The sequence below is a fragment of the Geospiza fortis genome, unplaced genomic scaffold (assembly GCF_000277835.1).
Source record: "Geospiza fortis unplaced genomic scaffold, GeoFor_1.0 scaffold112, whole genome shotgun sequence".
Classification (NCBI taxonomy): Eukaryota; Metazoa; Chordata; class Aves; order Passeriformes; family Thraupidae; genus Geospiza; species Geospiza fortis.
The window spans coordinates 28,156,399-28,183,953 of record NW_005054298.1 but is presented as its reverse complement, the minus strand read 5'-3'; the positions used below and the strand labels follow the sequence as shown (position 1 = coordinate 28,183,953).

The following is a 27,555-nucleotide window of genomic DNA, read 5'->3' as shown; positions in this document are numbered from 1 at the left end:
CGCCCCGGCAGCGCCGAGCCTCCTCTGGCTCCGGGCAGGGCTGTGACCGCCCCGGCAGCGCCGAGCCTGCCCCAGACCTGGCCTAGCCCGTCCCGGCCCGCGGTGAATTGAATGAGCTGCGGGCCCTCGGCAGCATCAGTAGATGGCAGGAGATACCGCGGAATGCAGCCCCTCTGAAGGAGGAGAAGGAGAATGTGTTGGTGGTGATGGTCCCGGGGAGAGGTTGTGGGTATAGACTGGAGTTCGAGCTAGTCTGAAGGCCTTAAACTAATAAGGATGACTAAAAGTGTTTAAATTATTGCTGTAATCAATATCACAATTATTGCAGTAATCGTATGTTGACATGCTTTTAAAAAAAGCATGCTTTAAAAAAAAGTAAATTACTACTGTAATAAATACCTCAATTATTACAATCATATTCATGTGCTCTGACAATATACAAAATACAAAAATTTACAATATACAGAAATTATATCAGTACATTTATTCTTATATCAGCATCCTGATAATTTGTAATAATTGTCATAATAATTAACAAACTTACAAAACATTAACTCACGGTGAATCAAATCTCCCATAATTCCTTCCACCTCGTGCAACAAAAGACAGGGTTTTGGGGTTTTTTAAAATAATAATGTAAATGTTTTTATCTCCTCCAAAATGTTTTTTTTTTGTTGTTATTATTACAGGGCTTTAAAAATAATTTAGGTGATGATTATTCTATTCTATTCTATTCTATTCTATTCTATTCTATTCTATTCTATTCTATTCTATTCTATTCTATTCATTTTCTTGGTTTTGTCAGGTGTTGCATGGAGTGCTTACTCGGTGGAGGGAATGCCAGGAGCTTGAATTCCCTCCACATCCCTTGGGAATTAGCTGGGAACTCTGGTTGTCCTGCCCGCATTCTCCAGTGTTTCTTCAGTAAGAAAGAATCATAAGGTTGAGCGTGGCTGTTTTGGGGGAGTAGTGATAAACTGGGTGTGGTGGCAGGGGCACTGTGTTCCCAAGCACAAAAAGGAGCTGTTTGGCATGAAGAAATACCAAGCTGTTTATTTAGAATAGAGCATAACTTTATCTGTTATCACCAGGGAAAACGTTGCAACATTCTGTGGACTTGGGTGGCTCATCCTGTACTGATTTCTCAGGCAGTCAATATCTGTCTTCTCTCCTTTGCATTTTCTTGGAAACAGGACTTCTTGCTGCAACACAGATGTTTTGAATGCTTGGGTATATAGGATTCTAATATTTGGGTAGCTGACATATAACATTTTCTAATATTTGGCCAAATATGCTTTGTGATTTCCCTGCATCCTTCAGGTTAAAAGCACCTATTAGGAATCCAAATGAGCATGATTTCTGTCCTTTCCTTTGTATGCAGAAGAAAAAAGCCTTTTACCATGAAAAGAAATAAAACCTAATGACTGAAGAGCTATGCAAATGAGTTACCCATTTCAAATACTGTGTGCTTGAGCCCCTGAATGTTCTGCAATGTTACCTTTTTTTGGTCCTTGCTTTTTTTTTGGTCCTTGCCCTCAGGCTGCAGCTTCTATTCTTCAAGTTGTGGGAGCTTGAAAAATGCATTTGTGAGTGAGTTCACTTTGGAAAAAAAATCACCGAGTCTGCCAGAGCTGTCCACAGGGGAAACTATGCTGAGACTGTAAACTATGCAGGCTGAGAGGGGAGTGGACATATTTTAAGGGCACAACCTAAACAAAACAGTTCTGTTTCCAGGAGCTCTCCCTGGCAGCAGCACCTGATCCGCCCTTCCCTAGGAAGGGCGTGTTTGTGTCTCCAGAGGCTGCCAGTGCCAGCCCCTCTCACACAGCATCCCGCCCATCTCGCTTCCTCTCTCCCTCCCTCCCTTCGTTTTGGCTGGGACAAAGAGGAGGAATTTTTGCAGAGAGAACTAGCTTACCTTGCTCTGGCGGGGAGCAACCTGTGTTCATGCCCAGCTGCATATCTTTCCTGTGGCAAAATAGCTTTTTAATTTTCCAAATTAATTTTTTTTCTCCAGTTTTGCTGGGCTGTGGTGAAGCCTTGGCCTGGCTGTGGTCCCAGCTGCTGGCCAAGCTGCCTTCCCAGCCCGTCTCGGGAGCCTGTCTCCTCCAGCCTTTTTGCATCAACCTTCTGCTGTACCTGGCACAGATGGATGATGGAGGAGAGAGCTGCCCTGCCGATGGAATCTAAAGAAACACTCTCCTGACTCCTGCTGTGAGCCTTCTGCGAGTTGTTGAGTGTTTAAAACTCCCAGCCGTGTGTGCATCCTACGGAAAAGTTGCGGCACGCCAGGGGAACCAGCACCAAACACAGTTTGGGCTCCTGGTCAGTCCTCTGACCCAGCAAAGCCAGGGACTGCAGCCCTGATGGAGCTACAAGGGCCATGGACGCCCATGGCAGAGGGTTCCTCAGGGTCCCCATGGCTTGGGAAGAGGTGCTGTGCTGTCCCTGTGCTCCCTTCCCAGAACTGCTGCTTGGGCCATCAGCCCAAGGCAGTGCTGTGGGGAAAGGAGGGGTGATGGGAGCAGGAGGAAAGGTGGCCCCAAACTGGTACCTGTCCCATTCTCTGCTAAATTCCAGCTGGGGGCTTTGACACCAGCTGTCAGCTCTGATTACCTGTCACTGTTGTAACAACACTGTCAGGCTGCTGGGCTGCCAGTGCTTGGAGGAATTGGAGAGTTTTTATGCAGGTTTGGGGTTTTTAGTTTTATCGATTAATTTGGCAGAGTAGTGGAGGAGGTTTGTTGCCAAGTTTCAATACGGATTTTACTGGTGAGAAACTTTCTAGGGGAAAACATTTTACATTTATTTAGAAAGAAGAAGCATTAAAGAGATTAAATTTATCAGGGTCATCCGATGTAAGTCAAGAGTTCTTTTCATGTAAAATCAATATGCGTGAATTATACGGACAAAAATTGGAGGTTAACTCACTCATTACTCACGTGGTGCTCAGGATAATAAATGTTTGATGCTAGAGCATTACTGATAATTTATTAGGCATGGAGTAATAGGTAAAACAAAATGACAGGAAAGGATGGAGAAGGGAATTAATAGGGGAGGGAAGAACGGCAGGGGCCATACAGGTCATTGTCATCTTATTGAATTTCATGTCCAAGCTACCAGGGACTTTAAAGAGATGGTGTGAGGCCATCTAACTGCTAAGGTGAAGGGCTGGCTAATGGGAAGAGCTGTGGAAGGTGTGGGAGGAGAGCCCAGCATGGGAGGGCTGGTGCCTTGAGGGGCTGATGCCTGCTACGCTCAGACAGGGCAGAGAAGGGGATATGGATGGGACATGGCTTGGGAAGAGGTGATGCTGCATCTCGTGCACCTGAGCCAGCAGTGTCTGCACCCAGCAAGGGCTGAAGACACGAAATCTGGTTGTCTGCTGCTGAAGGGCTTCTCTGAGGGCTGGGTCACAGTGCCACCTCCCTCCTGCCAGCCTGCTCCATCTGTCACCGTGACGCTTGTAACGCCGCTGGCACCTCTGCTGCTCAGCCTGGGCTGTTGGACACTGGTCAGAGGCTTCTGGGGAAACAGAGGCTGGACTGGCTGGTTTGTTAAATGTGTGATGTTTGAGTGAGGTTTATGTTATTAGGCAGTGAGACTAACAATGCTGATGGGACTTACTCCAATGGAAGACACTTCCTCTCTCAGCACAGGTTGCTTCTTCCAGGCACACAGCCCAGAGAAATTAGCCCGTGAACCCCTAATGTTGCCTTTTGATGTTTTTTTTAAAGGGAGTAGTATGTCTGTTATGAGTCAGTCTCACTGGAAGCACCCTGTTTGTTGTGCTCTGGAAGCATTAGAGAAGAAACTTTGTGGGTTAGAGAAGCAGGGACTGATGTCCTGCATTGTCTTTGGCACTTTGGACCAGCACAACTCACCCCAGGCTGCTGATGGATGCCAGCAACTGCAGTGCATCATGGGCCAGGTCTCCTCCAGCAGTAGTTACTAGCCCTTAAATTTTGGGGAGGTATCACTATCTCAGATGCCATGTAGTGTTTTGTGTAGAGGAGCAAGCACTTTAGCTGGGGAGGGGAAACCTCCTACTGCTCCACAGCTCCTGAGGCGAGGGATTCAGCCCTGGAGGCTGCACACAGCCTGGCGGGTCCATGGAATATTTGGCATGAGGGGAGCAAGGGGAAGCCCACCAGCCATGCAGAGGGTGGATTGGGATCTGGGCAGCATGTGGGCCCTGGGGCTTCTGCTGGAAGAGAGCGAGCTTGGTGGAATGGGGGCTGTAGGAGGAGGATGCAGCAGCATCCTCAGCACCTTGTGAACCTTTGAGAAGCAGAGAGAGGCTCTGGGTGAGGCAGTGGCTGGCAGAGGCTCCAGGAGGACAGCACCCCTCCTGCAGCACTGTCCCTGGGGTGTGCAGGGGAGCAGGGCCCTCCCTGCAAGGCTCTGTGTGTCCCATGGCCACCCAGCCTGCTCCCCACAGAGAGAACCCCAGTGCCTGGCTCCCAGCTGGCGCCTCTGTGCTCACAAGAGTAACCACATTTGGAGAGCCCACTGGTGAGAATGGGGAATCTCTCTCTGCTAGGAGAAATTTTAATATTTGGGGAAAGAGAGAGATGTGGCTGTCTGGCAGGAAATGTATCAGCATAGAGCAACATGAAACTGCAATTTTACTCTCTTGTGCAAATGGTATCCAGTGGAACTTAATATGCAATGAAGAAATCCACTTCCACTTTATCGGCCAGACTAAATCATGTTGTGCACAGGAGACTTCCTTTTGCTGTGTGCCAAGTAGTAATGATTCTATGCAGACTTGCAGACAAAGGAAAAAAATATGCCACATAAAAATACCATATGTGCCAGGCATTTTCTGTGTATTTCCTCAGACATTCGAGGAGCACAATAATAAACTATGTGTTTGGTTTTTGGTCTTTTTTTCCCTTTGAAAAGCAAATTAAGTTTTGGGAAGGGGGAAAAATAGTTTCCTTAGCTTCAGATAAAAGAGAATATTTCAGCTGCTGGGTTGGACTTTTCTGCAGCTCGGACAAAAGCGAGGTCAGGACACCAGCAGTCACAAATGGAGCAGCATATGGCCGGTCAGCCCGGCCCTGCCAGCGCATTGTATTCCTCCAGCAGATATGTGGGGCACGGAGCAGGAGGAGCAGCTCCGCTAAAAAATGATACAGAGGTGATATTAAAAGGACCTGGAAAATGGCAGGAGCTGCAGGTTGGGCTGTGGTTACCTACAGGGAACAAGCTCTGCCTTTGGAGCAGAGCTCCAGCTCCGTCCTCGACACCTGCTCCCCAGCCGAGCCTTTGTGGTGGCTGGGAGCATCTGCAAGGTCACAGGGACCAGGCAGCCCGAGCTTCAGGGAAGGGGCTTTGCTGTTCCTGGGAAAAGCCCTTTCCAAATGGAGGGTGGGCTTTTAGGAAGTGTGCTTGAAATGCTCGCCAATGTTTTAACTTCCTTCAAAAGGGCTGTGTTCTTTGGAAGAAAATGCTGTTTGTTTTCCCCAGTTTCAGATCAAAAGCTATATGTGGAAACAGAGCTACTTTTCCCTTTCACTTTTGGATATTTCTGGAAAAAGGGGATGTAGTTTTCAGTGAAATGCAGGATAACCTGTGGGGATGTAGTTTTCAGTGAAAGGCAGGATAACCTGTCTGCTTTTTCTTTCCCTCTTCAATAAAAGAGAGTAAAAATTAGAAAGCTTTTAATGACTTGAAGCTGAATACACATGGATGCTTTCTTCTAGGATACTTTTTATTACAGTATGTTCTCAATGGTTTATTGTCTTCTGAAATTTCTCGAGGAACATTTAAGAAATCAACCCTCTTGGAAAGGACAAGAATGGGCTGCTCCTGTGAAGACTGACAATGTTGTTGTGGAGATTATTTGAGGTGATGCATCATCATAACAGAGGGAAGATTTTAATAAATAGTAAAAAAGGGATTATGATGAGTGTTTTACTTAAAAGGTGTAGGCACACACAGTTTGTGGTGATTGGGAGTGGGGCTGTGGCCCAGCCTCCTCATCCCTAATGGGCTACAGCTGTGAAAAGCAGGTGAAAGCAATGAGCCACGGAGTGCCCAGGGGCACTGACCAACCACCATAGGGAACAGGGGGCACACAGGTGCACTGCATCAACAATCAGAGGTATTAAAGCTTGGGCTGAAGAACAAGAGAAGCAGATGCTTGCAGCCTTCTGAAGTGATGTTACTCTGTACGGGCAGATGCCTGAAGCCTTCTGAAGAGGTAAGGTGTTACTCTGTTTGGGTTGAAGCTTTCTGAAATTGTGTGATGTTGCTCTGTGTATTGTGGCTGTCTCAGCTGTGGTATATGCTGTGACAAAAAGGAATTGTGCCTATATTGAGAATTTTTATTGTTATTACAAAGCAGAAAGAATAGGTTTTCCTACTTTGCAATCAGGTTGTTTGGACTAGGATGATAATGAAATAACATTTAATGGAAGCAAGTAGGGCATTAATTATGTGAAAAGCATGTGAATTAAGATCTGTTTTCTGCAGATAATTGAGGAGACTTGAGTCACTTTTGGCCTGCAGACACACCATCATTCATATCCTTTGAATCTTTTATTTGAGATGAGCTGTAATGGACTTGGAATGTAGAGAGTGTCTTTCCCTCATTGCTGAGGCATCTGTCATGTTGTGCCATGCTACTTCATGTTGCTCTGATGACACGGCAGAAGATAGCAGCACCATGCAAAGCCGAGCGTGATAAATATGACATGGCATGTCCAAAACAATACTTGCTTTTAGTAGATCAGTTATCCTTTAAAAGCTAGTATTTAGGTTTGTCCTTAGATAATTCAATAGCTCCCATCTCTGGTAGGAATGATGTCAACCTGAGTTACTGTTTGTGTGAGCAGCGCTGATGGGACGTGATGGCATGAAAAGGATGAGAGAGCAGCAGGCTCCAGGTGCACGTCCCAGAGCTCACTGCTGAGTACCTGGTCAGGGCCAGGTTCACGGGGCTGCCCATGACAGCAGTGTGACAAAGAGTCAAACAGGATCTGTCACAGGCCAGCTGTCCTGCCTGACAGCCTCTGCCCACCACAGCACTTTGGGTTTTCACTTCTCCTTTTACAGAGGTCACCAGTAGAGTCCCTGCGTTAAGGCAGTGAAAGAAGAAGGAAAGGAAGAGCAACTCCTCAAAAATATGGAAAATCGTGTGAACTGGTTAAATGAGGAACTGAAATGAAATTGTTAAAACCCAAAGTTTGATGTAAATCTTGCCCAGCCAGTTTGTTGTGCAAACTGCATTGGGTGTGATCTGACAGGGCCCCCAGGGAGAAGCCAGCTCAGCCCCCCTGGGAGAGACAAGGTCAGAGAGCATCCAAAAGTCAAAAGTGGGGTGCATCCGGGACCTCCAGAGTTACTTCCTCTTCACAGAGGAATATTTTGAAAACTGTTTGTTCTTGTATGTGAAAATCAGAATTCTAGGCTGGAAGAATCTGTTGTATTTGACAGCCTTTTCTCTCTTGTTCTCCCTCTCTCTCACCTGCACTCTCCCCTTGCTGGCTTTTATATGCCCTGTGCATACTGCTGTCTGTTCTTGATAGTAATTATTTTCAGTGATTCAAAACACTTATTAACTTAGTTTAAAAAAAATTACATATTTTTCAGAGCCCCTGTTGAGGTTAGAGGAAGAAAAAGAAGGTTAAATCAGGTACTGAGCATCCACGGTGCACAGTATTAATAGCTTATTTAATACTTCACAGGCATTAAGCATTTTTATTCAGAAGTATTGAATAAGCAGAAAGTAATCTACATAGGAAACAGCTAAAATGTCAGGCTGCAAATTAGTTTGTTTAGGCAGCAAGCACTGAGGGTTGCAGAGTTGCCCTCTCGTGTGCTGTCGTGCTCTGGGTTACAGGCAGTGACCCCGCCTTCAAATCACAGCCATGAGCGGGCTGAACTTGGTTTTTAACCCGGGCACAGTTCACCAGGAGTTATTTACATGTGCTGGCTGCAGGACTGAACCCGTGGTGCTGCTCAGGGTTTCACATGTCTGCCTGCTGGTGCCCTGCACAGCCTGTAACCCACCCCAGAGCTGTGAGCCTCCTCCTCTGCCATCCCAGAGAATCCCCCATTGCCTGCACCATGAGGCTGCCGCAGCCCCCAGATGGGTTCACGTATAACCTGGTTTTATTTTAGCTGGTGGATCTTTAGCTGCTAAAGCCTGACTCTGCCCACAGGCTCCAGGCTGTCTTGCCAGGCTTTCTGGTGATATCTCAGACAGTTCAGGGTTGCAGGCACATAAAGGTTACTGCTGCTGTGAGAAAGGATGGTGGAGAGGTTGCACTGGGTGCACTCTGCTACTCCTGAGCCTTTGCCAAAGTCCATTTTGTGTTGCAGTGTCAAATGTGTTCGAGCAAGCTCATGGGAGAGCGTTCTGTTCTCCGGGTGACAGGGAAGTGCTAGGGTAGCCCATCTTCCAAGCTGGCCTCTTGCTGTGCATCACATCAGCCCCGAGATCTCTGTTTAGGCTGCCAACACATAGATCAATTAATCCCTGCCATGCAGGGTACCCTGAGGAGCAGCCCAGTGCCCCACAAACCAGTCTGGCCCTGCAGAGCCTTTCCTGTCTGCCACCAAGGAGCCATCAGAGCGATGCCCTTGTCGCCAGTATGCAGCTGAGATGGATGTGAAGCCATGACCCAGATGTGTAGGACTCTGTCCCATAATTAGTCCTTCAAACCAAGCAGCTGCTGGGCCATTGCTTTTCACCTGGCTCTCACCCTGATCTCATGCTCACACGGTGCTGCTTGAATCATTTCACTAAAAATTCCCCGAGTGACGCAGAAATCCGTGGCAGCCATACCTGTCCCTGCCTGCACAGTGCCAGCTGCAGGCAGGTCCCCCAGCTTCCCCTCTTCATCTCTTCTGCTCTTCATCACTTAGGAAGGGAGGACAGGGAGAGCTCGGGGATTTAGGGCACAGGAGGAGTACGTGGGGATCTCACATACCTGAGAGATTTCCTCTGTATACGATTTTGATTTTTGGTAGTGCAGGTCTATCGTAAAGGGACCTCATCACTCAAAAAAAAACCAAAAAACCAAAGCAAAACAAACACCAAAGTATTTTTCCCTCTGAATCTTCTGACAGCATTGTAAATTGCTGAAGGAAGGGTTGAGAAAAATCAATCTTCATTTGGGAAGGGCTTTTTCTCCTAGCATGCTTTTTCCACAGAATCTCCCTTTCCAGATTCCTCATTGCTTGCCAGGAGCAGCAGCCACAAATCCAATACTGAATGGGAGCAAGAAAGGCCATAGCAGGGGAAAGTTGTAATTGAAGAAATACAGCAGCATGTTTTTGCTTCTGTGTTTTTCTCCCCTTAGATAAACTCCCTTTCATAAAACTAATAGGCCTGCAGAAATAAACATTTTGTTTTCCATTGGCATTTTGCTTTAGCAAAGTTTGTCCTAAAAAGTACAGAAGAACAAAACAAGCCTGTTTCCTCACTGCTAAACATGTTTGCCCAACCTCAGAGCTTCACTAATAACTCTGTTTCTTAGCACTAGGCATCATAGCAACTATTCTGCAGTGTACAGTGCTGCAGTGGGCTGGTTTGTTTGTTTGTTTCTGAGTGATTTCCAGGCGTCTGAGGATACCACGCTGGGTTAAGGCAAGCAAGATGCTTTTAACCTCCATGCACAGGTTGAAAAAAGCTGGCTGCTCTAAATGAGCTACATGTAAATCCAAGGACTAATATGAATGGAAATCCTGGTTTATTTAGCTGACTTGAGTTGAAAAATACCATTTAAGGGACTCAGAAAAATCTTTTCCTCTTGGACAACACTCAGCTGAATGGGAGACACAAGGGAAAGAAAGGCAGGCTAAATTCTGCAGTAAAACATAGCACTCTTTCTATCCTCTCTGTTCCTCTTTTCTTTTTAGTGCTGCTAAATATTTTCCCCCTGTTTATCATCACATCAGTGGAGGGCTTTGTGTAGTGCGACAGCACGTAATTCAAGGAGGCAAGCAGCATTCTTTAAAGCTGGGTATTTTCCCAGATTCAACATTACTGTGCCAGACAGCAGGTCTGCACCTTCTGCTGCTCTAATGAGCTTTGAGAGGAGCAGGCAGACAGAGCAGAGCGTGGCTCTCCACCTGAATCCTCTCTACGTCGTTTGCCAGATCCGCGTTTGTGTGAGCCCGGTGTCCACGAGAGCTCTCCATCTTAGATGTGGGAGTGTGGGTGTTAATAAAAATGAAGTGGTTTAAAAATAAAAGAGAGAGAGAAGAAATCCCCCGCTTCTGGCCAAGTTGCACTCAAGGTGTGGGCCATAGGGATGATGCAGGAGGTTTGCAGTGAGCCGTTGGATGATTTGAGAACTGCAGACCCAGACTAAAGGAAAAAAAAATCAAATTTTCTCCACTTGATACCTTTGGCAAATAGTTTCACATCTTCTCCTATTACTAAATATGGTAATAAAGATTAAGATTTAAAGGTTTAAGAGCTGATGGTAGGAGCATATAAAATAAAAGGTTGTGGGAGGTTAAAGAAGTCTTCTGAAGTCCAACTTGCTGGATAATTTTCCTCTCACAAAAATTTGGTTGCCTTTGGAATAGCCCTGTTCAGGATGCGTTTGCTGATCGCTATCTGCCCTCTGCTCCAGGGGCTGTGCCCGGTGCCCTGGGGCACTGTCCCAGCCCCATCCCACCCCCCTCCTGACAGCAGCCTCTTCCCCTCCTCTCCTGCTGCTTTTAAAGCACAACCCAAGCATTTCAAGGGCTGAAATCCCCATCTCATTCCCAACGGGCTGATTTCCTTTGCCTTGTGACTTATAATTAATTAGGAAAAGGTTAATTCTGCACCTTCCAGTACTTTTTCTCCAATATTATTCAGACCAGAGTTATTTTTCCTTTCCCCCCTCTGTCTCTCCTGTAAGAGTGGCTTTTTTAGGATTAGTCCATTTCTAGTCTTGACATCTTTGTCTGTTGCCTTGCACGTCTCTATTTAACAGCATATTACCTGTGTCACTTCATGTGAAATCCATGTAATTATTTTTTAGGTTTGAAAGGTTTTTGCTTTCAAAGGGCAAATTAGACTTTTCAGCAGTCTTTCCAGGTGATTAAGACAGGTAGGAACTTCCAAACACAATGGGAGGAGAAGTTCCACCATCAGCAGTGTCTAGAAGTGCTAGCTGGTGTCCCTTGACACTTTCTTTGTGGAAGATGATGGTTGTCTGCAGAGGCTTTTCAGCAGCTAATTTTAAAAGCATCTTAAATAAATCTCTCCTTTAGTTACAAAGAGAGAATACCAGATAGGGACAAAATGTCTACAATCTATTTTGTATGCCCTTGTAGAAAAATTCAAGGTAAGAAAACAAAGTTTGAGAAAATGTTAAGGCTTCTTTCAAAATATTTATTTCTGGATTCAGGGTTTTCTTTCCTCATTAAAAGTATTCATCAAATTCAGCACGATGTCGCCAGTTGACCAGATCAGTGTCAGGTGTCACCAAAGGCTATTTGGTGTCCCCAGATTCTGCTGGGTGTGCTCCAGCAAAACCAGGGGCAGAGATGTGTTCTTCTTTGGCAAATCCTTGCCCTGTGTGCCAGTATAATTAATTTTCTCTGTGCCAGCAGCAGTGTGGTGCAGTCAGTGAGAGGTCTCAGTCAGGGGCAGGACACCCAACCCTGGCTGGTGGCCAGAGCATCATGGAAGCAGTCAGAAAAGATCTTCTGACATACCTGCTCTTTGTGAGCTGCTGCCTTTGTGCCACTCCCTTCAGAGCCTGACTGCAAAACGTGCCACAGACATGGGGATAATCCCTCTTTGAGGCTCCTGGTGGGATCAGAGGTCTCACACAGGAGGGCAGGTCTCAGTCTGGTGAAGGGCAGTGCTGTGTAATGCTGTTGGTTTTGCTGCTTCACCCTGCTATGACTGACGTATCTTGTCATCAGGATATGTTGATGTGGCCCAGGATAAAATTTCATCTAGGAACACTAAAGACATACATAGAGCAACCAAAGGCATGGAGACATGGGAGGGCAGGTCAAACCAGTGAGAGGCCCATATCTAGCACTTGTGGGGGCTTTGGGGCTCCAGTAACCCACAGGGGGATGATGCTTCCAGTGGTGTGGGTGAATCTGCAGATGTGGAAGGTGTGTAACACAGAGTACCTGTGCAATATGTGATATACAAATACATTCTGCATCCATTAGACCAACCTTTAATAATCTGTGCAGAGCACACAGCTCTGCCCCAACCCTGCAGTCCCTGGGGCTCCCAAGGGTGAGATAAGGACATGGTCAAGAGGTTCCTTCATTCTCTATTTTTGATAGGAGAGGGTTGGAAGTACTTTAGCTGGTGTTTCTTAGTATTCTGGGGTTTTTTCTTACTTTATCCAGGTCCTGATTATGGCAACATCAATATGCACCAATTTTAATACCAAGCAAACATGTTCCATTTGTGAAGACCTGGGAGAAGGAGAGAGGGAAGATGAGTTCCCCCTTGCTATTCCTGCCCAAAGCAGGGTGGGCCATCCAGTGCAGCATTTGTCCACCCCAGAGTCCCCAGGCCGCCCTTCCCCAGTGCTGATCCATTGGCATGGATGGAAGAGGGCCTGCTGGCAGGCAGCAGCAGTTTGTGTCTATCAGGGCAGCCCTGCTGGGGGCCACAGCCTTGCTCTGCCATTGTCTGCAGCCAGGGGTGAGGAGCAGGGCTGGCTGGACCTTGAGGTGCCCTGGTGTGAGGGCCCCCCTGTGTTCCTTGTGTAGCCTCTGGAAATTTGGCTCCCTGAGGGGGAAATGACATTGATCACTTGCAGCCAATCTTCTAAGCATCACTTGGTAGAGCAAATACATTTAAAAAACAGTATTTTTGAAACAACAGCACTGTAGATATTGTATTCTTGCCCTGCCAGGGTCATTTTGAGGAGAGCAGGGCCAAGGCCCGGGGCTGTCCTGCAGGCATGGCTCCATCCCCATGTGCTCTCTGTGCAGCACATCCTCAATGTCACTCGCCCTCTTCTGAGATTACTTTTGCACTTTTAGGCATTTTAGGGATTGTTTTTTGACCTTCAGGCTTCCACCTCAAGCACAAGACTTGTCAGCTTCTGGGACATGGCTGTGGACAGCTCCAGGCTGAAAGGCTGCCCACTTGTCTTTTGATCTCATGCCAGGCTGTCCCTGGGGCTGGGGCTGGGCTCCAGCAGCTGCAGCACAGGCAAACCAAGCCATGGCTGGGGCTGGCAGGGACCACAGGACTCTCCTTGGTGAGCAGACTTGGTAGGAGCAGCCCTACAGAAGCCTGAAGGGCAAGGGGACACAACTAACCTCCAGGGCAGTTCGTTTATTGAAGTTATTTCCAAACAACTCCATTGCTGCTCTTGCTGAGTGTGGTGCTCCTTCATTAATGAGTCAGTGGCTGGGATTTCATTTTCCCCCCGTACTGGTTTTCCAGACTCCTTCTTGAGAAAGCAGACAGAATTCAGACAAAAGTGACAGTTTTCTAGATTAAATTACTATCATCATCTTCTTTTTGATTTCCTTTAAACCAGAGCAGAGTCTCTGAAGGCATCAAAATGGATACTTTTTGCAGATACAGTGCTATTGCACTATTTACCCCTATTAACCAACATAAACATATCTTTAAAAGTCATGGCTATTCCTGATGGAGTATTATCACGTATTTCTGGTGAGAATTTGGATTTTGAGGAGGGGAGGGCTTTTTATGCACCCAGAACCTAAAAAATACACACAAACCCCACCACCCAAACCACGTGTGTTCCTTTGAATACATTTCCCACATTTCCTGCGAGGTCTGTTGTGAAGGGAGCAGTAGCCAGGGACTGGCTTCATGCACCACAAATGCCAGGAAATCAATTTAGGGCAGCAAAATATTTCCCTTTTCCTTGGAAAGTGGGCATGCTTTCCTTCCCAGCCCTGGAGAGGCACACAGTGCACAGCCAAGAGAGGGGTGAGCAAACTGCTGAGCTGGGCTGCAGAGCAGGGCTGGACCTGCAGTCCCTGGGAGCCTGGCTCTGATGGGATTAGCCTGCTTATCTGCTTTTCTGCCTTTCAGTTAGGATTTAGTTAAGAATTTCCTGCATCTGCATCAGCAAGGAGAAATGGCTGTTCCTGGGATTTGGAAAGGTCAGCAGCAGGCCAAAGATATTGAAGCGCAGAGTTTGAGACTTTCAAGGTGTTGGGAGTGCACAGGCTGGAGCCAAATCCTAAAAGTAGATCCTTGGCATAAGGAAAGGGCTGGAGGGCTGTGTCTGTGTGCATGTGTGAGCAGCAGGAGGTGTTCCCACTCCTTTTTGGGCTGGCTGTTTGTCCCTCCACACCAAACCTGCAGCAAGGGGGCTCGTGGGTCTCACTGGATGTGTAGAATTTGGGACACCATCCTCCCTCTGCTGCAAGGCCCATGACTTTTCCCTGGCTTTTCCCACCCCAAAACTGTGCTTTTCCCACCAGCCAGCATGTGGAAGGTGCCTGCTTTGGAGAGTTACTGCTCTGCAGGCAGAAAAAGCCCCTCGGATTAATGGTCTGCCTAAGAGCTGAGGAGAAAAAAAAAAAGAGAAATAATTTTAAGGATCACATTAAAATGCCACTCCACATCTGAAAGGATCCATTAAAACTTTTATAGAGCTTTTTACATTTGTTTCCCCTCTTTTACATTTTGTTCTGATTCAGGCACTTCTCTCTTATAGTTCTCCTATGTAATAAACATTTTTGTCTCAGTTGGCTCTGCTCTAAGAGGGACTATTTTTGGTGCAGAGGAAAACGTGGCACTTGTGATAGAATAGAGTTTTTCTTTCCAAAATCACCATTTGCAGGGATCCAGCCTGGGCAGGACCCTTGGGCTAACTCCCTGGAGGTGTTCCTGCATGATCTTTCTTAAAAATGTTGTATTTTTTAAGGGGATTTGGAGAATGCACCTAGGCTTCACCCTCTGCTTCTTCTCTTTGTTAGAAGGAAAGGTTTCTAAGGTCCATCAGAAATCCCTGGCAACACTCCAGGCCAGGCTGGGCTGGCCTCTGAGGAGTCTGGTCTAGTTGAGGATGTTCCTGCTCATTGCAGGGGGGGTTATCCCCTTGTTCACCTTTAACAGGTCCCTTCCAACTCAAACCTTGCTGTGATTCTGTCATTGGGCTAATTGGGCAGGGGGCTCCCTCCTCCTCAGCACTGTGGGCAAAAAAAATAAGAGTTTTTACCTGTTTAGCCTTTGTCATTACTTTTAAAAATATTTAAATCCCTAAGTGCTTGAGGGGCATGGACACAGGCCCTGCTGTCTGCAGGGCAAGCCAGGAGCTACAGGACGTGTCCTGGACCCTGTCCCCTCCACAGGGCTGGGAATGCTCCCCATCCCAGTGTCTGCCCAGGCACTGCGGGGCCTCTCCTGAGCCTGCTCCTCAGGGCCCAGTGTGCTCAGGGAGCTGGTGCTGCCAGTGTGCTACCTGGGAAATCATTCTAGGCCTCACATTCAGGCTGGACTCAAGTGTCCCCACAGGGCAAAGCCAACACCTGTGACACTGTTCACAGGGGTTCTTGGATGAGGGGAGAGATGAGGATCTGACTCCGTGTTTCAGAAGGCTTGATTTATTATTTTATGATGTGTATTACATTAAAACGATACTAAAAGAACAGAAGAAAGGATTTCATCAGAAGGCTAGCTAAGAATAGAATAGGAAGGAATGATAACAAAGGTTTGTGGCTCGGCTCTCTGTCCGAGCTGGCTGGGCTGTGATTGGCCATTAATTACAAACATCCAAGATGGGCCAATCACAGATCCACCTGTTGCATTCCACAGCAGCAGATAACCATTGTTTACATTTTGTTCCTGAGGCCTCTCAGCTTCTCAGGATGAAGAATCCTAAGGAAAGGATTTTCCATAAAAGAGGTCTGCGACAAGCACCTTCCCAGGCTAGTCACAAACAACCCAAGGGAGCACAAGCTGTGCCATGTACTGCCCTTCCCTTGCCTTTTGCTCCTTCTCCTGTGTCCCTGACATTGCAGATCCCGCCAGATGGAATCCCACTCACTGCTTACCTGTTCTTCCTGACTGGGGGATGTGACAGTCTGTTATTTAATCCTTCATCTTGTCCTCTTACACAGATAATGCATTTCTGAAAGTTGAATGCTTGAAACAAAGCACCTCAGTGCCCTGGGAAGGTGTGGCCACCCCCGTGGGGATTTCTCAGGGGCAATAAGGGTTTGGCCTCAGCCTTGCCAAGCTCCTTGCAGGGCTGCCCTTCTCCCTGTGCTGCCTTGTTGCTGCTTGGGCTTTCCTACCCTTGCTCTGGCTGCTTGGCACCAGCACACCTGAGCCTTGCAAACCCAGGGCAGACTTCAGGAATGCAAATAATGTTCCCTGTGCATCCAAACCATGTCTCTAAAAACCTTTCCCTCTTGTTCCTTGTTGCCCTGGAGGATAGTTACTTCAAAGAGCAGCCCTGTTGCCTGGCATTTCAGTTTATCTCATTACCATTGTGTTTGCCAAGCCAGCCAGCTTTGCCAAAAAACAGAATCAAGGTTGTTGGCAGTGCTGGCTGGCTCGATCTTCACCCTCTCTGCTGGCAGAGATGCTAATTTCCCCTTGATTGCAAACCCTGCATTCATCTTTTGTGAATAAGCCATGCCCACAGCCACACCATAATGGCTTTAGAAACCTGGGCCTGAGCCCGTGGGCCCCTCTGCTTTGCTCTGCTCTCCAAGGCAGGGCTAATGGATGCTGCTGGATTATCCTCTTGCCACTCCTTTGGCCCAGGGCAGCAGCTGGCTGGCACCCACAGCTGGCAGAGGGCAGGCACAGAGCCCAGGGGAGGAGCTGGGGAGGCACAGCCCTGCAGAGGGATGGATGGATGGACGGACGAACGGACAGACAGTGGGTGGGTGCAGGGATGCACGCGCCACTCGAAGGTGATTTGTCACAGCAGGGGCTGGTCGCAGGAGCAGAGGTGAGAGCTGACAGTTTCTGGCTCCAGGGGATTCCCTGGGCTTCAGGAAGACTCAGAACAGCCTCAGGATACCCTCAGGATGGTTCTAATACAATTTCTGATTTTCCTCTTGCTGTCTTGAGTTGGTTGCAACAAGCTGTGTGTAAATTTTTTAGAAGTCTCGGGTGCAAAACGCTGAGCTGGCAGTGGCGTGGCACAACCTGAGCAGTTTGTGCTCCTGCTGGCTTGGGCTGGCACTGCCAACATGATCAGAATGGGACAGCAAGCTTTGGAGTTGCTGCTTAAAGTCAGTTTAATGGCTGAGGATAATTTTAGCCTCATTTTTAACATTTTTAACATCCCTAAAATGAAACACACCTCAAAAAAAAATTAAAAAATTAGTAAATCCTGGATCTATTAACCAGGGGTGAGCAGCACCTGCAGGGATGAGTGGGTTGGGGTAGACAGCCACATCCCTGGGCTTTACGTTCCTGTTTAGGATAGGCCTGCCCCAAGTGATGCTCTGGCTGTTGCTAAGCAACAAGTGATGCCTGCTATAGCCAATATTGCCCTCCTAAAGGTGTGTTTGCAAGGAGCAGTGTGTGCATGGCATCAGTTTGCAGGTGTATGGATTTGCATTAGTTAGTGGCAGTAAACTTTGGCAATGCTTCAGAGTGATGTTAACATGGAATACAACGTGGCAGGAAGATCTTGTGCAGCAAAAGCATTGAGCCCTCCCCTTTGTTTAATTGGAACTTAAAGCTGGGATATCTTGCTCACCAAGATAAATTAACAGTGAATCAGGTTACAGAATAAATTAACAAATTAAATTGGGTTAGTTGGAAAGTTTAAGAAGGAGGAGCATTTGTGAGCTGCTTGCATTACAAACACAGTTACAAAGTCTGGAGCTGGAAGGGAAGGCTCACACAGAAATGTGTGACTGTCCCAGTGCTGCTTTGATTCCCACTCTTTATCAGCAAAACACTGGACCTGCTCTAACCATGAATTAGCACCCACCTCAAGAAAGGCTTTTGGCTGCTTATCTTCTGCTTTTGTGACCAGTTGCCAGAGATTTGCAGAAAATGGGGCTCCTCTCATGGACCATCACAAACTCCCTTTTTCATCTTCTTGAGCTTCTTCTCCTTCACTTGCTTTGCTCCAGCAGCCAGCACCTCACTTTGCCTCCTGTGCCTGCAGAAGATGCTCCCCAGGGATGTATCCCTGGTCCTGCCTGTGGCTGCAGGGTCTCTCCTCACCCCATGACGGCCTTGGTGGTGAATTTGGACGTGCCCAGAGCCATTTGCAAGGCAGGGCTGAGGTGCTGCTGCCTCTCAGGGTGTCCAGGAGGGGCTGGCCTGACGGTCTCACCGTGCCACAGAACTTCCCTGTGCTCCTTCACTCACCCTGAGCACAGGAAACTCATCTGATGGCAGCAGTGAGAAGGGGAACTGTGGCAAAGAATTTTAACTGTATTACTTTCAGGTGGTTGCCACATCTTTTCTAATTAAAATAAAATCATCTTAGGACTCCTGAAATGAATATTTGGTATAATGGATTCAGAAAGTGATGAAAATGTTTTCATTAAATAGTGAGAGAAGGAGAGAGACCCTGCAAGGCACAGCATTTTATCTCAACTCTCTAATAACATTAATAAACTCTTTAATCTTTGTCACGTTTATGACTTAATGGCAATCCTTAAAGACATGACAGACAAGTTAGAGCTGCCAGGTTCCTTTAACCTATAAGCAGTCATATTCTTCTCAGGATTTTGATTAAGTGGAAAATTCCTCTGCAAGGGGCTTTATTCTCCTTGTAAATCTGTGCTCTGAGGCTGTGGCAGGGGATGCTCAGCTGGGGCCTGGCCGTGCTGTGGGATGGGGGTGTCACCTCTTTATTCCATTGCCAGGGGAGCCCCAGGGGTGCTCAGTGCCAGCCCTGCTGTGACCAGCCCTGGCTGTTCCCCTTCTCCCACCTGGCGCTGACCTGGCCCTGCTGGGGCCCCTCCTGTCACCCAGGGCACGTTGCCTCTGCTCTCCATGAGAGCTGTGCTCAGAGTGCTTGGTGCCAGCTCTGTGCTGTGCTGCTGCTCCCTCGGGGCTCCAGGGCCCTGAGAACCCCTGTCCCTGTTCCCCTGCTCACGCCCGGGGGGCTGGGGCACCCTCTGGTTCCACACAGTAATATTGGCAAGGTCAGCACTCCAGGTGTGGGTGCTGAGAGCTGCCGAGCCCAGGCTTCACTCTGCCTGCCCCAGTGTGTGCCATGAGGTGTGTGTGGTCCAAAGCAGCAGACTTCCAGGGGGAAAATAGTATGGATCATATAATTATGGAGCTGCACAACAAGACAGGCACAGCTGGGGGCTGACTCCAGCCTTGGGATTGTCTTTTTTATTTTTCTCAGCAATCTGGCAGTTTCTAACCATCAAGTTCCTGACTAGAAAAGCTAATTGATATTCCTTTAATGTAAGGTTTTTGCATTTAATCTCCTTTATTTATTTTGTTTTCCTTTGTTAATGTTACATCAAAGTGCAGCCTTTTTTTCCTCTGCTGCTGGGGCTTGGACCCAGAACATCCATTTTGGCAGCTGCCACCCCACTGTTCCCAGGTGGAAGCAGGGGGATGCTCCAGGGGTGGGGTGGGTGCAGAAAGGGGTCGTCAGTGGCAGCTTGGTCCCTCCTGGGGACTTTTGGGAGGGCTGTGGCAGCTGCATCCCTTCCCCTGAGGCACCTGCAGTGCCCAAACCCAAGGACCTCCACACAGGACAGGTGTTATTTCATCCACATTTGGTTCAGTTACCTGCTGCACACACAGGTACCAGCTTGGTGAATTCACTCCTGTAAATGATAAGCTGGAGCCTCTTTGGTTGCTTCTCAGTCACGTGCCAGCAATAAAATGAAGAATCACCCCTCTTTTATTTGCATAATTTTGATGCTGTCAAAAGAAAGAGACAATACTCATGTAGCATAAGGAGAATTTTTAAATAGAAGCATTACATTTTAAAACCCTAATAAAGATAAAAGCAAAATAAACACTGGAATTTGAATTTAGAGAATGAGAGAAGAAAGATTAGGCTGGACTGGTGGAGTAATGAAGGTAGTGGCTGGTAACAATTTTTAATAGCACATTAATGCTGAATTACTTTGGAATTTCTGCAGGAGTCGAGATGACATCCACATAAACACCAAATGAATTCCAAATGATTGGTATTATCATAAAGAGCACCAAATGAATTAATAATGATGGAACACTTAAACCAAAATGTTATCTTCCCTAATCTGTTTTCTCTTTTATGCACTGCGCAATTCATTTTTAGCCAACTATGACCCTTTCTTTCATTTATCTTTTAATTTAAAAACATATATATTTATTTTTGCTTGGGTGTTCTGCTCCTGCACTGCTTGAAGTGGGACTTGGACTAGTCCACCTTCACAACAGTTTTGTGTTGGCCTCAGAAAATTTAAGCAATGGATGGGAAGACATCTGGACACAAGCCTCATCGCTGGGAAAATGACTATGACTAATAAGAACAATAATAATAATAACCATTCCCTCTTGATGGTCCCACATGTGCACAGACCTCAGGGCACCCTTAGCAGCGTTTAATAAGCTAAATGGCTCACTTTACAGCAAGGCAATATGTCTCCCCCTCCCATGGAGGAGCCCAGCAGGAGAGGAAGCCGAGCTTGCAGTCTGTGTGGGTGAGCCTGAAGAGATCAGTGAGCAGGACTCTGGTTTTGGGTGTCCCAGAGCCCCAGCACTGCAGCCACACATGTGTGGCCCTTTGGGGTCCCTCATCCCTGTCCTATGGGTCTCTTTGGCACAGCCTGGGCAGGGGGCAGCATCACAGCATCTCTGCCTGGGGCAGGGCTGGCCCCGGTGCCTCCCCACGGCCAGGCCGGGTGTGCACGCTGACATATTAGCAGCCAAATGACATTTAGAGAGCACAAGTCTCACTCTCTCCTGCAGGCCAAGTAAATATCATTAGTAATGATATTAAATCTCAAATTGTGCTGCTGCACTATGGCAACCACTCAGCAATTTGCTATTGCAGCTTGTTCCTAACAATTACTTTCATAGACTTTATTTCTTGGAAAACTATTACTGACCATAATCTTCTACATGGCATGCTATGAAAAGAAATAATAATAATAATAAATTAATTAAAGGAAAAAGTCAACCCAGCTTCCAGAATGAGGGTGTAATGCTGCCACGAGGCTGGCATGGCAGGCTTTAGATTTTTTAGGAAGCTGGCAGTGCTGGGAGCTGCACAGGGAGCTTGGCAGGGCACAGCTCTTCTGCCCTGTTATTCTTTGTGGCTTTGATGCAGGAAGCGGTGCAGAGAAGTCAGCTGGCTCTTCTCTACAGTATACATCACACAAATATAATTTTATTTTTCTATACAAAATTGAGTTTTTGCATGTGCATGTGTGTTTATTAGATCTATGAGTATGTAGGCATATCCGTGTGTGTGTATAGGGTATGTATGTGTATACACACACACACGGGTGCATATATATTTCTCCATAGGTGTATTTATACATCCATTTATACATTTCCCCATCCCAGGCTGTCCATACCCGTGTGCACACACACACAGAGCCCCCGAGCTCCTGGCAGCTCCTCCCTGCAGCGCTGCTGGCTGGGCTGTGCCCCTGGCAGGCCGCTGGCGCCACACACGTGCTGAGCTCCTGTGACAGAAGCAACATATAATTACATTACAAATTAACTTGCAAATGCTGCCAGTGATGTACTCCACAGGAGAAAAAAAATAAAATCATCGGTTTCGTCTTCTCTGGTGTCTTGTAGCTGGTCCCTCCAGCACGCTCTGCATCTGTCAGGATCCGTGCCCTGGGAGCACTAATCATTTTTATTAACCATTAAACAAGAAGATACTTTTTATTTGAAAATGTAAAACATGCAGGAAGCACTATCTATAGCCGCTAATTCAGGTCACATTACACGGCCGTGCCTCACCTCTGCTCATCCTGCTCCGCCGAAAGCAGCGCTGCCGTCGGGGCTGAGCGCCCGCGTTTGCATTTCCAGCCCGGATCTACCCCCAGTAATTGCACTTCTTTGCCGAGTGACCCCACGTAAACCGAGCCCCTTTTAAAGCTCCTCTAGTGGCAGGTTTATGAGCCGTTCCTACACTTTCTGAACATTGTTTGTGGTTTTTCCTTCGGGCAGGGCGGGGATGGCACCGCGGTCCCCGCAGAGCGGGTGGCGCTGGCTCGGCCACCTCCGTGTCCGGGCACTGCGGTGACACCCGCAGCGCTGGGCCACGGCTCCCAGAGCCCGGGAAAATCCAGCGGGAGAGGGACTGACCCCAGGGCTCCTCCCGGGGGGTCCGTGCTCCCCGAACTGAGCGGAACGCGCCCCGCGATTTATTGACAAAGCGACGGTGGCGGGTGCCACCTCGTTAGCATTGTAGAGCGGATTCCTCACATGCTTTTTTTTCATTCTGCAGCTTGGCTGCTGCTGTGTGAGACTGCGGAATATTTTACTGCCTTGTGGCTCGCATTCAATACGGCAAAAAAAAAAGAAAAAAAAAAAAAAAAAAGGAAAAGTTGAAAAAAATTCAAAAATCCTGCCTTTTTTTTTTCTTCTTACATGCATCTCTGTTTTTAACAGCCCTCCTGCTGTGACAAAACTGTTAATTAAACTGAAACTAAAATAAATTAAGCTCACCTAATATGACAAGCATTTGAAAGCAAAGCATCAGCCGAAGGGCTGGCAGGGTAGGAGCTGCTCTGTCTGTTCCTTGTGCCCCTTCTGCTTGCAGGTGCCAGCAGAGGCTGCATTGGTGGCACTGTCAGGGTGCAGCATCCCAGATGCTGTGTGTGTGTGTGGGGCAAAAAAATGAGATTTTTGGTTTTCATATCAGAGCATAGTGTAAGAAGCTCCATCACGTCGGCTGTGGCCTGTCAAGACCAGAAATACAGCTACAATATTTGTATTATTTATATTATTAATAATAATAGTTTTAAGTTACTCTAAAAACTTAATGTGTGATGGCCCCGTGTTTCTCCATCTCCCTTCAAGTTCAGCTGAGGTTGTTGATTATTCTGGAAAAGCCCCACCAGCTGTGCTAGACACCCTCAGCTTGCCTTACAAACCTGTGGGGGCTGCAGCTGCCTGACAAGCAGAGCTGCAGCCTGGCCTTGCACCCATAAATTAAAGCAAGGGCCAGGCTGGCCGAGGCACAGCGCTGGCTTTGATGTGCAGTAATGAACCTCGCTTTTAATTCGGGGCTGTAACTTCCATGCCGACGCAGAAGCGGGAGCGGGAGAAGCCGCATGCATAATCAGGGGTGAAAGCAAGGATGCGGCTGCGATGTGTCTGATGTTGGATGAGAGGCAAGATAGCCTTTAATCATTTTGTTTTCAAAGAAGCTTTAGAGAGCTCTTTGAAGATGAGGCTTTTTTTGAGGGCTGCTTGTGGAAAAGAGGAGGCAGCGATAGACGGCACCCGCGCCCACCTGCCCGCTGGGTTAACCTGGGCACGGGACACACCTGGGCATCCCTGCCCTGCACGCCTGGCACAGAGAGCCTCTGCAAAACCACGGCTGCGCTTGCTGGTGACACCCTGATGGAGCAGGAACACATCTATTCTGAGCAGTTAGAATAGGGTGTCCAGCCTCCCTTCGTTAATTATAACATTTTTGTAATGATAATGTTCTGTAAATCATGTCTTATTATCTTTGAATGAAAGAGACTGACAATGGACGTCTGATCAGGCTTTAAGGAGAAGCACCACGGTGGTGAGGTGTCCTGTAATGCAGCATTTGGGGTGGGGAAAGGTGAGGTATGTGTCAAACACGCCTCCACAACTCCCCACCACTGCAGGCAGTCAGGCTGGTAGCTGCAGGTGAGTTCCTTGTGGGCTGGGATCCAGCCCAGCATCCCAAGGCATGAAGGTGTTGGACCCATCTGAGCACCCCAGGCTGGGGAGGGTGAGGGGCTCTGCCAATAACATGCTTTATTTTGAGCACTGCGGTCAGGATGCTGTTGTGATAAATGCATCACACACAAAATAAGAACACGGTTTCTTGCTTCAGGAATGTTACAGGCTGTTCCTTAGGGAATGGGTGTGCCAACACTCCTATTTTTACCTCTTAATTTTACCTTTTATACCTTTCAGTGTGGTTTGTGGTAAAACAACAGCCAGGAAATGACTGCAGGCTATTGGGCCATGTGTGTTGCTCCAAAGCCATCACGTTGAGTGTGGAGTACTGGTATTTTCAGTGGTTTTTGCACATTTGGTCATTTAGTGTGGTTTTTAAAGTAGGTGAATGCTGGTAGTTGAGGTTATTTGCAGTTGCCATTGTGCCATGCAAAGAAAGCCTGTGAAACAACCCAAAGAGATGAATTACTGCCCTCCCCAAGGACTGAGTCTGTCTCCATGGGCATCACAAGGCACCTTGCTCTGTGCTCAGGGCTGCTGAAGTGTGCACTGAGGAGAGGAGAAGCAGCAACACATTTTCACCCCTCTGTGTGACTCCAGGTAGAGGAGCTGGGCTCTGCCTTGGTGCATGGCACAATCCTCACAGCCATGGCTTTGCCCATGTGCCCAGCCCACCCCCCTGCATCCTCTGTTAAACTGCACAGACATTGCTATGTCTTGAGTTCTGGCCAGCATGGGGATCTAACAAACACACATTTTCCAGGAAAGGAAAATTCCACATCTCCAAATTTGCTGTGTTTTGTAGTTTCTGCAAACGTCTTTGGTAGAAATCTCCCTTCCTGTACGTACAAGCCCAAGACACTGTTACTGTCAGACTGTGTGCCCGTGCCAGCATGCTGAAGGTTGAGTTTGAAAGACCAAAAGAGGTGGGACCTGCCCTGTGTGTTAAAATGAAAATCCCTTTCCCCTCTCTGCCCTTCTGTCTGCAGCAGGTACTTAAACACTGGCCTTGCTGGGGAGGTGTGAGGCTTTGTGACAGGCCCTGCAGCTGGGGATGCAGCTAATGACACCTGGCAAATGCTGTCTGGGGATTAAATGTGCCACTGCTCCGTGAAAGGCAGGCTCATAACGTTGGGAAGTTTGGAGACAGTGTGTCGGACTCCTGTTTTCACTCCTAAGTGATGCTGTTCTATTTTTGTCCAGGCCAAACTTTGCCTTTTTTAATTAGGTTTATTGCTATAGCTCCATGGCAATGTGTAAGTGCTAATGTTGGATTTTTGTATCTAATGTAAGCGATTGAAATAAACAATCCAGACCTGATAGTCCCAGTGGGGGGACTGACACTGACATTTGGAATCGGCTCAAAATATGTGGTTTTGATGCTTGTTAGACTCCAACTCTTTGCTCAGGAAGCACAAAGGGAAGGTGTCTGCAGGGCAGGGCTACGTTTGCCTCTTTCAGCCTGATCCTCAAGCTGCTGAAGTGCTCCTCCTGCAGAGGAGCTCGCTGCCATGGCTGTGTCAGGTGCAGCAATGGAGGGGTCTGAGGTGGGACATTGTAATGCCACTGGGGCATGAGTTACAGAGCTTGCCAAGTCTCCCTAGAGGGGGTCTTGTGCCACCAAACCTGTGCAGTGCAGAGCTGCTGTGCCTGGCCTGTGCTCCTTGTCAGACCACCCCGGGTAAGCTGAGTGTGGGACACAAAACCTGCAGAGAGGAGGAGTATCCTGCAGTGGGTTTGAGCCTGGAAACATCCCTGTTGTGCAGCCAGCCAGGTCACATCTGCTCTCAGCCTCTGCTGTGCACTCCTGCCCCACTCGATCACTCTTCCAATCTGAAAACAAGGATCCAATATTGGAGAGCTGGGGTGAGGGCTGAGGAGCAGGGGGTGGCTGCATGGCCCCCTCTCCTTCTGCCTTGGCCCAGCCTACAGTTCCAGGGAGCAGGAGGTCCCTGCAGGGCCAGCACCCCTGTGCCATCCTCTGCCCCTCTGCCTGTGCAAGCACCACTCCCACTCCCATCAATCAGCACAGACCAGGTGTCTGGAGGCATCTCTTGCCAATCACCTTTTATTACCTTTAAAAAGCCAAGAAACCCAGAACAAGACAAAAACTGAGACCGTGTGAACATCATGCAATGGATTCACTTTAAAGCAGGCTGGGGTAGGGAGGGGAAGACCAAAGTCATGTTAGAGTAGCAGTACTGCTGCACCCGTGTCTGAAGGCCAGGCCGGGTGGGCTGTCACTGGTGGGCTTGGTGGTGACTGCTGAGTGACCAGATGGATGCTGAAGCAGGAAATGGAAACACACTCATGAGACATCATCCCTGGTAAGCCCAGGTCTGACTCTGACGTGGTGATGGCAGTGAGAAATACTCCTAACTCTTGTCTTGGGCATGTTCTGCCTGGGCAAAGTCTCTCTGGAGAGGAGCAGCACAGTGACTGCTGTTACAGGGCTCCTTAGCTCAGTTCTGCTACCCAGTGGGACCAGAGCTTGGGCACTCACTCAGTGCAGAGGATCTTATCCAGCAGCAGTGATGTTACCCCACTCTGCCCTGCAGTCTCACTCTGCTGTCTTCAAAATTCACAGCACAAACTAGAGCAGTATTGCCTTCTGGAAAGGATGTGCTTTGGAGAGTTTCAGCTATCACAGAAATAACTTTGCATCTTGTCCATCATGTGGATATGACAAAACACATGCCCTTATTTTCCTGAGGTATAGCCAACATTTGGGTTCATTACATTTAATGGAGTAGGGTCACCCATAAAGTTATTCATAAGGTATTTTCTGAGTGTTTTTCACCTTCTCTTTGAAAAAATAAATTATATCAGCATGTTCACGAGGTGCAAATGGGACTGGCATTTCAGCTGTTATTATGTTATTAACTTTTTTAGCCTAATAATTTTCAATCAAGAGTGAGAAGCAATTTTCACTCACTCCAGTGACCAGAGCTGGAGATTCTGCCAAGTGCTCTCATAGGGTTCACCTTGACAGACACCTAATTCCATCCCAAATGGAAACGTTACCCCCGACACTCTCATTGCGGTTACCGAGAATTTCCATTTCCCCTTCGGTTAGGATTTAATTTAGAAGGCAAAGACTTTCTAAGCTATGGGAGAGTAAAGATAGATGGCATGGGAGAAGAAGGCTGATGAAATGTAGTTGACTCCGGATCTGAAATATTTTATCCCTCCTCAATGTAGGTTAAATTATTCTTCACCTTTCCCACATCCATAATTGTCGCTGATCTTGGACCAACTCAAAACCCTACTACTGAGTTCAGTAGACTCAAAATTGCCACTAGAACTGGAAAAAGAAAAAAAAAGAGACTTGTTAGTGTCCATACACAATATCCCAAGACTATACACAGCTATGAGATACAGCAAATTTAAGATAGGCAATTTTTTTTCTCATCACTGAGTATTTATTATATATAACAAATACATGAAAAAGAAAAAACTATATTGTGTGATATAAATAGTTTATTTACATTACAGAAAAACATCAAGACAATGTATACTATTTCAAATATATCCATACATAATCAAATATAGCTGTAGTACATGTTCTCATTGGTGTAGATTACCACAAATGCAAGGCAACATGTGTAGATCTTGTCTTAATCTTTTGTCTATAATACTGTATTTTGTAGTCCAAGCTCTCTGCAGTTAGTTTTGCCATTGTGGAAACATGCGCTCTTTAAATTAACCTTGTCGATGCTCTTGTTGTGTTGTCTGAACTGTAGTGCCCTGTGTTTTGCTTCTGTCTGTGGATTCTGTTGCTCCTGGGACATTTC

At 47.4% G+C, this 27,555-nt stretch overlaps 2 protein-coding genes across 2 annotated transcripts in view; both read right to left on the bottom strand.

Moving 5' to 3' along the window:
* Positions 1-26,800, bottom strand: part of CAVIN2 (caveolae associated protein 2) — a 36,421-nt gene extending 9,621 nt beyond the window's left edge. Inside the window, exon 1 of the mRNA XM_014307887.2 lies at positions 26,786-26,800. Coding sequence (XP_014163362.2) covers positions 26,786-26,800 — 15 coding nt within the window. The remainder of the gene's footprint in view (positions 1-26,785) is intronic.
* TMEFF2 (transmembrane protein with EGF like and two follistatin like domains 2) overlaps positions 25,804-27,555 on the bottom strand; it is a 184,673-nt gene continuing 182,921 nt past the window's right edge. Inside the window, exons 10-11 of the mRNA XM_005416137.1 lie at positions 27,469-27,555; positions 25,804-27,065 (exon numbers count right to left, since the gene is read on the bottom strand). Of these exons, the coding sequence (XP_005416194.1) occupies positions 26,969-27,065; positions 27,469-27,555 (184 nt within the window). The 3' untranslated portion in view covers positions 25,804-26,968. The remainder of the gene's footprint in view (positions 27,066-27,468) is intronic.